Source organism: Triticum urartu, unplaced genomic scaffold (assembly GCF_003073215.2).
Source record: "Triticum urartu cultivar G1812 unplaced genomic scaffold, Tu2.1 TuUngrouped_contig_5741, whole genome shotgun sequence".
Lineage (NCBI taxonomy): Eukaryota > Viridiplantae > Streptophyta > Magnoliopsida > Poales > Poaceae > Triticum > Triticum urartu.
In genome coordinates this window covers 1-11,819 of record NW_024116441.1, presented here as the reverse complement: position 1 = coordinate 11,819, position 11,819 = coordinate 1, and the positions used below count along the sequence as shown (strand labels likewise).

Genomic DNA, 11,819 nt, shown 5'->3' with positions numbered 1-11,819 from the left:
ACAACAGTATCAATGTCCCAGTACCTGAATTCGACTGCATCATGTATTACCTAGGGGAATTTAGCACAAATGAGAGATCTAAATTGGTCAAAATTCAACCCGTTGTCCACAACCAAAGGAAATGAGAAGCCTGTTTGGCCTGCTTTTGTACCAGCAAGAACTAGAAGTGTTGTTTGCGTTCTATATTCCAGACAAATATTTCCCCCAAGATCCACCCTATGAATAACCATGAAAAAACAGAAAAATAACTGAACGAAATGAGCATTACAAACGCAGTAACCAACAAATCCAACTACAAGAACTAAGCATAACAAAAAACATGCGTCAGATTTGAAACCATGTCACTTACCCACCGGAGTATCCATCCCTAGCACTGTGCTCCCTTGTTGGCCGCCGCCGCAACCACTGTCGCCCTCCATCCGCAACGGTTGCGTCCTATTCGCAGCACATCACACAAATGGAGTCAGATACGCCAAATATCCACCACGGCCACCATAGATCTAGAGCTTTGCTTGTCGTGGATCGAACGCGCTAGGGTTAGGGTTACCCAGCGAGGCGATCTGCGGGAGAGGATGCGAGCGTGCGGGTCGAGTGAGAGAATGAGAGAGATATAGTGAATCGATATGTTTGGGCCCACATGTAAGGACGGAGGGGCAAAAATGTCAAAGAAACGGCCAGTTAGTGATCAAACAACCTTGACTGAACGAAAACGACACAAACGGGCATCTTTACAAGTGAAATTGACGGCAGAGAGGCAAATTTGAGCATGCTTACAAATGGGGGGCAAATCTGAGTAGTGGGTTTGAGTTAGGGGCATACGTGTAAATGTCTCTACATTTTTATGACAAAACATGGTGTTTGTGCTTATGGTTCTTTTTTTCATGTCAATGGCTCTTTGCCCATTCTACATATTTTTTGTCGGTGTTGATCAACTCAGTGGCAAACTCAATCAAAAGCTTTTTTGGGGGACATATGTAATTTTATTCATACTCACAACCATTACATGTACGTTGATTTGAATCAAAGATTCAAAAAATTACAAAGTAAGAATTACAATCAAAATAACCATAATGTTAGCTAGCCAAAATATTAGCCTTTTTTTTCAGGAGAGCCAATATAATAGCCGGCTAAAGTTTTTTCTTTCGACAGGGCCCTGCTATTTGCGTTCTTTGGTTTTTTCTTAGCGAGGGGGCCTTGCTATTGCGTGAGCCTCTAGGCCGTTGACTAACTGGACTGGCAACATAAGCCTTCACAAGACAGCCCATACGGCCCAATTGAACGTCTGGCCCATTTACCCCATCAAGCAAATCCTAGCCGTCGGTGCTAGGTCACGGCGACGGCGGGAGGCCATTTATACCCGTCACAGCCGCCACGCGCTCGCCCTCCTCTCTCTCCCCCCACTCTTTGCCCAAGCCCCCTACTGCCGGCGGCGGAGACGACGGAAACATGGTGCAGCGTCTGACCTACCGGAAGAGGCACAGCTATGCCACCAAGTCCAACCAGACGCGGGTCGTCAAGACCCCAGGTCTGGATCCCCTCCTCCTCCCCTTCTCCAGACGAATTTCTTTGGTGGCTTCTGATTTGTTCGTGCCAAGATCTTCGCTGAAATCGGTCGGTTTTGTTCCTTGTGTGCCGCAGGTGGTAAGCTCGTGTACCAGTACACCAAGAAGAGGGCGAGCGGCCCCAAGTGCCCTGTGACCGGGAAGAAGATCCAGGGGGTGAGTTGCCGCTTTGCCTTTTGCATCTATATGAAATTCTTGATTGTTTCGCTTTGCCATGATAGGGGTATTCGATATCTCTGTTTGTATGGTGGATGAATTGGATTCTTGTGCTTGGGTATTATTTATATGTGGTAAATGTGGTTTATCTCCATCTTACACATGTATGGTTATCAGCTTTTAGAGTATCTTTTAGGCTTTTACCACACAAATTACCGACTAGATTGTGGTGAGATGCACAATTGGTAGATGCCGATTTGACCTTATCGGGCATCAGATTTATGTTTAGACCGTTTCCTCATATCATTCCTAATTAGTTATTCCTTTTGGTGGTTTGTGGTAGTGCATGGGTATCAAATTAAGAGTTGGTTGTCCGACAGTTGGTACGATGGTGTACGTGGACAGCTGGTTGTGCAGAGTAGCAATGCTGCATTTCAACAATAGTTCAAGTATTTATTTTGTTGGCTCAATCATTCTTATTAGTTTCTAGTGGTGCCTTTAGACTATAATAAATTTTTAGATCAGTAATGTGTGTTTAAACACTTGGTTGCTCAGTAGTGTTGATTGTATTATACAATCAGATTGGTAGTTATGCATGATTTTACTACCAGCAAAGCAAACTCTCATAACGGGAATGAATGTCACAGCTCATTTGGTCCTTTTGTGATTTCAACAACTCCATTTGCTCACTCAGCTTGTTTTTATTAGTGAAATGAGATTCTTCTGTCATGCTTGTTTTAAGTTGAGAGGACATTTGTGTTTGAATTTTTGCCTTTTGGTTGAAGAATATTGCAACATGATGGCTCATGATCTGATACTTCCATTTCCAGATTCCCCACCTCAGGCCTACTGAATACAAAAGATCAAGGTTGTCTAGGAACCGCAGGACTGTGAACCGTCCCTATGGTGGAGTGCTCTCTGGAACTGCAGTGAGGGAAAGGTGAGCAAACTTTGCCTTACAACCATCTAATGTCATTACCTCAAACCTATCCTTTATGTAGTCTCATTGGATTCATGTTCTCCTTCAGGATCATCCGCGCTTTCTTGGTTGAGGAGCAGAAGATCGTGAAGAAGGTGTTGAAAATACAGAAGACCAAGGACAAGACGACCTCAAAGTAATCTGTTTGAAACAGAAGTGCGAAGTGCGATGGTGTTCTGTAAACAAGGAAAATATTTTTGTTGGTGGTTATGATCAATGGTTTAGTCCCTTCTAGCTAAATGTTTTAGAGTACTTGAAATCCTTCTGCCGCCGTGACATCAGAGATTGTGAAACATTTGATACCCATTTGCAGTTTCATTTCTGAATGCATGTTGAATCTACTTATGTTAATTTGGTTTCACATTGCATTCGTGGTTATTGATCTATAACAATTTTTCTGTTCCTCACTCTCATTTCCTTGCTGCCCTGCTCCTTGGATCAGAAAAGTACACTTGAGAAACTTCATCCATTGAACCACTAGATTGTTTTACCATGCCTGTAAATTTTCAAATCAACATTTTTGTTTGCAAAGGCTGGAAGGTTCTGGTGAATAGTGCATTTGTTCTAGTAGGATACTCTGGGTCGATTATGGTCCCAGGGTGGTTTGGTTGGGCGTGGCTTGGTCGCCTCCATGAAATTGGTGGGAAACTCCATATTAGATACAGAGTTCCATTCACTCAATCCCCGCATTCTAATGAGATAGGCAAAACGTTTGGGCTTCTTTGATTCAAAGGATTCTCAAAGGAATTTTAAAGGATTCTAATCCTTAGGATTTTTTTCTATGTGGGTTGTTTGATTCGTAGGATTGTAAACCGTAGGAATTTTCTGTAGGATTCATTTGCACTAGATTTCATAGGAAATTTACCATCCATTCACAAGATGACATGTCAATCCAATCCCACATTTTTCCTATTCATGCATTTGGGAAATCCTACGATTCAAAGAGTCCCTTAATAAACTGGAGACGAACATTTGGGGCCTTTGGATTCCAGGAAAGATAAAGTACTTTGCGTGGAAAATTCTTCCTGGAGTGCTTCCTTGTTTTGGGGTTCTATAACTGGGCGCCATATCCTGGATTCACCACAATGTCCAATCTGCTTGGTTGGTGTGGAAGATGTCCAGCATTGTCTTTTCAAATGTAGGCGAGCAAAGGAGGTCTGGTTACATTTTGGCATGTTGGAAATGATTCAAAAGGCCGTGGCCGAAGATATAGGTGAACGCCGAAGCTTCATTTCATATAGAGACACATGCGGGCGCTGCTGGTATAGTTATCCGAGATAATAAAGGTGGTTTTATAGAAGCAACAACTTGGTTCCTACCACATGTTAGCTCTGTCGATTCTGTGGAATTGATAGCAATTGAGAATGGTATGTTCTTGGCGGCTAACATGGGGTGCAACAGTATAGAGATCGAGTCTGGCTGTAGTTTTGCAGTGAACTCTGTGCAACTGATGGACGAGTACTTGGGCCCGAATGTTACAGTCATAATAGAGTGCAACCAAATGGCGATGGAGCTCCGGAGATCTACTTATATGCACCGTTGCCGCGATGCTAATCAAGCTGCTGATGAGTTCGCGAAACACTCTTTTAGATTTATATCTTCCAGCCTTTGGGATTCTTATTATACTGTATTACTGAATTTGTTTCTCATCATCTTGTAAACGGTATGACGATAATATGAGAAATAAAGTCTCTTGCCGCAAAAAAAAAAAAAAACTGGAGTTTGTTCTATTTGATTCCAAGGACACCCATATGCTACTTGTAGAGTGCATGTTGTAGTTGTTGAGGCATTGGGTCAAAGATACATAGTACTTCGTTTTAATCTACTTGTTTGCCATTTGGACACCACTTTTTTACCCCTCCAATTGGGATTTTTTTTATTTGGAAGGAATTCAAATGCAATCTCTTTATCCCAACGTAATTAGTTTACAAAAATGTGTGCGCTTGCATGGGCTCTACAATAGATTAATCTTTGCATGATCAGCTGATTTTATCATCTTAGCTGGCCATCTGTGGAATTTCTCCAGGGAAAACGGTTAAATTGTTGATCTTATGCTGTGCAAAGATACTTGTGTGATGTTTTGTCCTCCCAAGGCTTATTTGTGATGTGATTCCTGCTCTTCATGCAAAATGATTGTTTTAAGACTCAGAACACTGATTTTGTTTTTTTTTCCAAAAAAAAAAATCATCTGGAAAGTTGTTTTTTCAATCAAGGCAAGGTAATCGCTGGTTGATCTTCAAATTAGCATTACCCTGCCTGTTTATTTCTTCCGCCATTTGCTAGGGATGCAGGCGGACAGTGTATAATTAGACACAAGGTGTCACGCCCGCAAGTGTATAATTAGAACTTCACAATTATTAAAGCAACAGCCTGTCGCGGACAATGTAGATGCGATCTGCTTGCATCCCTTCCGCCTTTACTAGTTTGTGAAATTCAACTTGTCCTTTGCTTATCAACTTGTGAATTATGGCAGGAAGTGGATGGAATATGACCAGAGGACGCTTAGCTTGCAATAGCTTGAACTGTGATTAGAATTTAGAAAATACTCCTACTTTATTCTAGAAGTTGAAAGAAATAACTCTGATGGATATGAAGTCGTACATGAGAAAGTTCTAATCTGCACTACACACTTGGAATTACTCCCTTCGTCTCAATTGTCTCATGGTAATGTTTGGCCAAGTTTATAGAAAAACCAACAACCACAATACCAAATTAATCTCTACTGTTAACGTAATCAACAACAATCAAATAAATCACCAACAGCAGGAAATCACTTGCAAGCGAACAATAAAATCAACTCACATAGTTGTATGTACAAAATCTCAATCACATCATATCTTTCTTTACCTTCGCCTCCTCACAACATATCTCTATCTCAACTGAACCAAAAATTTCCTACGTTGAACCACCAGAATAAAGTTGCTTCCATTGCAATACATGAGTATTTAGCTAGTATTATTGATTAGACAGTTAAAATATTTTTATTGCAACACACGAGTATTTAGCTATCAGTAGCTCTCATTGAGATGAAGATGTACATGTGGAAGTTGCATTAACTTATATCCAACTTAAAAAAAAAGCTTCAGAAAAATATGTACTAGCATTTTTAGAAAGATATGTTACGAATTTTCGAAGACTGGATTGTGAAAAGAGAACTCTAAGATTACAATAGATAAAACTAGGATGAGAAAGGGCATATATAATTAGCTTTCAAAAGCTTAAAAAAAAGAGATGAAGATGTACATGTGGAAGTTGCATTAACTTATATCCAACTTAAAAAAAAAGCTTCAGAAAAATATGTACTAGCATTTTTAGAAAGATATGTTACGAATTTTCGAAGACTGGATTGTGAAAAGAGAACTCTAAGATTACAATAGATAAAACTAGGATGAGAAAGGGCATATATAATTAGCTTTCAAAAGCTTAAAAAAAAGAGATGAAGATGTACATGTGGAAGTTGCATTAACTTATATCCAACTTAAAAAAAAAGCTTCAGAAAAATATGTACTAGCATTTTTAGAAAGATATGTTACGAATTTTCGAAGACTGGATTGTGAAAAGAGAACTCTAAGATTACAATAGATAAAACTAGGATGAGAAAGGGCATATATAATTAGCTTTCAAAAGCTTAAAAAAAAGAGATGAAGATGTACATGTGGAAGTTGCATTAACTTATATCCAACTTAAAAAAAAAATCTTCAGAAAAATATGTACTAGCATTTTTAGAAAGATATGTTACGAATTTTCGAAGACTGGATTGTGAAAAGAGAACTCTAAGATTACAATAGATAAAACTAGGATGAGAAAGGGCATATATAATTAGCTTTCAAAAGCTTAAAAAAAAGAGATGAAGATGTACATGTGGAAGTTGCATTAACTTATATCCAACTTAAAAAAAAAATCTTCAGAAAAATATGTACTAGCATTTTTAGAAAGATATGTTACGAATTTTCGAAGACTGGATTGTGAAAAGAGAACTCTAAGATTACAATAGATAAAACTAGGATGAGAAAGGGCATATATAATTAGCTTTCAAAAGCTTAAAAAAAAGAGATGAAGATGTACATGTGGAAGTTGCATTAACTTATATCCAACTTAAAAAAAAAATCTTCAGAAAAATATGTACTAGCATTTTTAGAAAGATATGTTACGAATTTTCGAAGACTGGATTGTGAAAAGAGAACTCTAAGATTACAATAGATAAAACTAGGATGAGAAAGGGCATATATAATTAGCTTTCAAAAGCTTAAAAAAAAGAGATGAAGATGTACATGTGGAAGTTGCATTAACTTATATCCAACTTAAAAAAAAAATCTTCAGAAAAATATGTACTAGCATTTTTAGAAAGATATGTTACGAATTTTCGAAGACTGGATTGTGAAAAGAGAACTCTAAGATTACAATAGATAAAACTAGGATGAGAAAGGGCATATATAATTAGCTTTCAAAAGCTTAAAAAAAAGAGATGAAGATGTACATGTGGAAGTTGCATTAACTTATATCCAACTTAAAAAAAAAATCTTCAGAAAAATATGTACTAGCATTTTTAGAAAGATATGTTACGAATTTTCGAAGACTGGATTGTGAAAAGAGAACTCTAAGATTACAATAGATAAAACTAGGATGAGAAAGGGCATATATAATTAGCTTTCAAAAGCTTAAAAAAAAGAGATGAAGATGTACATGTGGAAGTTGCATTAACTTATATCCAACTTAAAAAAAAAATCTTCAGAAAAATATGTACTAGCATTTTTAGAAAGATATGTTACGAATTTTCGAAGACTGGATTGTGAAAAGAGAACTCTAAGATTACAATAGATAAAACTAGGATGAGAAAGGGCATATATAATTAGCTTTCAAAAGCTTAAAAAAAAGAGATGAAGATGTACATGTGGAAGTTGCATTAACTTATATCCAACTTAAAAAAAAAATCTTCAGAAAAATATGTACTAGCATTTTTAGAAAGATATGTTACGAATTTTCGAAGACTGGATTGTGAAAAGAGAACTCTAAGATTACAATAGATAAAACTAGGATGAGAAAGGGCATATATAATTAGCTTTCAAAAGCTTAAAAAAAAGAGATGAAGATGTACATGTGGAAGTTGCATTAACTTATATCCAACTTAAAAAAAAAATCTTCAGAAAAATATGTACTAGCATTTTTAGAAAGATATGTTACGAATTTTCGAAGACTGGATTGTGAAAAGAGAACTCTAAGATTACAATAGATAAAACTAGGATGAGAAAGGGCATATATAATTAGCTTTCAAAAGCTTAAAAAAAAGAGATGAAGATGTCTTTCATACGGCGGGGGGCCTTGGGTCAAAACCAATAGTAGGTCAGTAGGTAGAAAAATTACTAGATAGCATTGGACTTACTTCGCTTCGCTATCTAATAACTTTTTCTACCCCTCTTCCCTTTTTCTTTGTATCAACTATAAACCACTGGATTGTCTTCAATTGGATGGGGGAATCCAATTGACAGCCTCGATTCGTATCCTAGCTCGTCTGAGAGCGAGCTTCGCTTCAACCAAATCTTTCGTACCCTCAGCTTTACTCAAGTTAGCTTCGGCTATTTCAAGTGCCTTTTGAGCTTCTTCCGGATCAATATCACTACCCAGTTCCGCATCATTTCCTAAAATGATGATCTCATTATTAACTATTCTCGCAAAACCGCTCCACAGAATCGCTGTTAACCATTGGTCGTTGAGGAGGCGTATTCTCAAAGGACCCATATCTACTGCTGTGTTAATGGGGGCGTGGTTTGGTAATACGCCAATTTGGCCACTATTAGTGGATAAAATGATTTCTTTCACTTCACAATCCCAAATAATTCGCTTAGGAGTCAGTACATAAAGATTTAATTTCATTTCTTCGATTTGTTCTCCTCTTCTAAGGTTATAGCTTTCGTGCTAGCTTCATCGATGTTACCCACCAAATAAAAAGCCTGTTCAGGTAGGCCGTCTAATTCTCCGGAAAGGATTAGTTGAAATCCCCTAATAGTTTCCGCAAGAGCAACATACTTTCCTGGAGAACCAGTAAAAACTTCTGCCACAAAGAACGGTTGTGATAAGAAACGCTCAATTTTTCTTGCTCTTGCTACAGTTAAACGATCCTCTTCCGATAATTCATCCAAGCCAAGAATTGCGATAATGTCCTGAAGTTCTTTGTAACGTTGTAAAGTTTCCTTAACTCTTTGCGCAGTTTCATAATGTTCGTTGCCAACGATCCGAGGCTGTAACATAGTCGAGGTTGAATCTAAAGGATCTACTGCTGGATAAATACCCTTGGAAGCTAATCCTCTGGAAAGTACGGTAGTAGCATCCAAATGTGCAAATGTTGTGGCAGGGGCAGGGTCGGTCAAATCGTCTGCAGGTACATAAACTGCTTGAATCGAAGTTATAGATCCCTTTTTAGTAGAAGCAATTCTTTCTTGCAAAGAACCCATTTCTGTACTAAGAGTAGGTTGATAACCCACTGCGGAGGGCATTCTCCCTAATAAAGCGGATACCTCTGATCCTGCTTGAACAAAACGAAAGATATTATCGATAAATAAAAGCACGTCTTGCTTATTAACATCTCGGAAATATTCCGCCATAGTTAGGGCAGTTAAACCAACTCTCATACGAGCTCCCGGTGGTTCATTCATTTGGCCATAGACTAGAGCTACCTTTGATTCCTCAATATTTTTTTCATTAATTACTCCGGATTCCTTCATTTCCATATAAAGATCATTTCCTTCACGAGTCCGTTCCCCTACTCCACCGAATACGGATACGCCCCCATGAGCTTTAGCAATGTTATTGATTAATTCCATGATCAGTACTGTTTTACCTACTCCAGCCCCCCCAAATAGTCCTATTTTTCCTCCACGTCGATAAGGAGCTAAAAGATCGACGACCTTAATACCTGTTTCAAAGATGGATAATTTCGTATCTAACTCGATAAAGGCAGGCGCAGATCTATGAATAGGGAACGTTGCACTACTATCTACAGGACCCAAATTGTCAACAGGCTCCCCAAGAACGTTGAAAATTCGTCCGAGAGTAGCTCCACCGACCGGAACACTGAGAGGAGCTCCCGTGTCAATCACTTCCATTCCTCTCATCAACCCGTCCGTAGCACTCATAGCTACAGCTCTAACTCGATTATTTCCTAATAATTGTTGTACCTCACAAGTCACATTAATTTGCTTATCGGCAGTGTCTCTACTCTGGACTACCAAAGCGTTATAAATATAAGGTAACTTGCCTGGGGGAAAAGTGACATCCAGCACGGGTCCAATAATTTGATCGATACGACCTGTACTTTTTTCTTCAATTGTGGAAACCCCGGGAGGAGAAGTAGTAGGATTGGTTCTCATAATTATCACATAATTAAAAAAAAGGAATTTGTCGAAATTTTTCTTTTTTTATTGTTGAATAATGCCAAATCAAATCAAAAAAAATCCAAAAGTAAAAAGGAAATGAATTAGTTAATTCAATAAGAGAGAAAAGGGGACCAGGACTTGATTTCGTTGCCCAAGCGAATCCCATTCAATCGTTTACTCATGGAATGAGTCCATTGGAAAGTTCAATCAATCTTTTTTTTCATATACATTTTGCCTTTTGTGGAGGATCTGTGCCTACTCTACTTTCCTATCTAGGACTTCGATATACAAAATATATACTACTGTGAAGCATAGATTGCTGTCAACAAAGAATTTTATTAGTATTTAGTTAGGTATTTGCATTCAAAATAAGAAAAGAGAACTATTAAGAACTTGTAAAATAAGGATTAGGAATTAATTTGGGTTGCGCTATATCTATCAAAGAGTATACAATAATTATGGATTTGGTAAATCAAAAAGTAAAAAGGAAATGAATTAGTTAATTCAATAAGAGAGAAAAGGGGACCAGGACTTGATTTCGTTGCCCAAGCGAATCCCATTCAATCGTTTACTCATGGAATGAGTCCATTGGAAAGTTCAATCAATCTTTTTTTTCATATACATTTTGCCTTTTGTGGAGGATCTGTGCCTACTCTACTTTCCTATCTAGGACTTCGATATACAAAATATATACTACTGTGAAGCATAGATTGCTGTCAACAAAGAATTTTATTAGTATTTAGTTAGGTATTTGCATTCAAAATAAGAAAAGAGAACTATTAAGAACTTGTAAAATAAGGATTAGGAATTAATTTGGGTTGCGCTATATCTATCAAAGAGTATACAATAATTATGGATTTGGTAAATCAAATCCATGGTTTAATAACGAACCGTGTTAACTTACCATAACAACAACTCAATTCCTATCGAGTTCTTATATTGGAATTCCTATAGGATAGAACATACACAGGGTGTACGCATTATATATGAATGAAACATATTCATTAACCTAAGCATGCCCTCAATTTTCTTTAATGAGTTGATATTATATTAATTGAATATCCTTTTTGTTTTACGAGATTTTTGCTAAAGTTTCATTTACGCCTAATTAACATCGAGTAGACCCTGTTATTGTGAGAATTCTTAATTCAAGAGTTATAGGGAGGGACTTATGTCACCACAAACAGAAACTAAAGCAGGTGTTGGATTTCAAGCTGGTGTTAAAGATTATAAATTGACTTACACACCCCAGAGTATGAAACTAAGGATACTGATATCTTGGCAGCATTCTTCTACTGGTACATGGACACTAAAAAATATGAAAACTGTATGTCAAGAGTGGGATTTGAACCCACGCCCTTTCGGACCAGTACCTGAAACTGGCGCCTTAGACCAACTCGGCCATCTTGACTTGATGCCTCTTGTCTGCAATCAAGCTAAACATTTGCAAGCAGCAATGAGGGCTACCATTCTTATTAGCAGCAAGCACTAACATCTTGGATCTAGAGTAGATTTCTTGAGAATTTCAAATCCAGCACCCTAAAGTAGGCTAGACTTGCATGTTTTTGTGCAACATCACATAGACACTAGCAAGCCGTAGTACGGGACAGACACTCCCATCGGCGTGAAAAATTCAAGCGCAGAAGTTCACCGCCGAGGCGGCGACAGCGCGCGCTCAACCACGCGCCCTCACTCCGGTTGCATCCCCACCCCACGCCGTCTCTGCCCTCCGCCGTCTCGATGCCTCCACGC

General features: G+C 38.2%; 2 protein-coding genes and 1 non-coding gene across 3 annotated transcripts; 1 reads left to right on the top strand and 2 right to left on the bottom strand.

The window, feature by feature from the left end:
* Window positions 1–1,357: 1,357 nt before the first annotated feature.
* LOC125529643 (60S ribosomal protein L34) lies at window positions 1,358–3,048 on the top strand. Its single transcript, XM_048694066.1, has 4 exons — window positions 1,358–1,525; window positions 1,639–1,718; window positions 2,549–2,658; window positions 2,747–3,048. Exons 1-4 carry the CDS (start codon window positions 1,447–1,449, stop codon window positions 2,835–2,837), a joined length of 360 nt encoding a protein of 119 aa, XP_048550023.1. The 5' UTR covers window positions 1,358–1,446; the 3' UTR covers window positions 2,838–3,048.
* Window positions 3,049–8,446: 5,398 nt separating this feature from the next.
* LOC125529642 (ATP synthase subunit beta, chloroplastic) lies at window positions 8,447–10,506 on the bottom strand. The gene has a single exon (XM_048694065.1). It carries the CDS (start codon window positions 10,059–10,061, stop codon window positions 8,565–8,567), a length of 1,497 nt encoding a protein of 498 aa, XP_048550022.1. The 5' UTR covers window positions 10,062–10,506; the 3' UTR covers window positions 8,447–8,564.
* An 891-nt stretch (window positions 10,507–11,397) lies between these two features.
* Window positions 11,398–11,478, bottom strand: TRNAL-CAG. The gene has a single exon. It is a non-coding gene; the product is annotated as a tRNA-Leu (tRNA).
* Window positions 11,479–11,819: the final 341 nt, after the last annotated feature.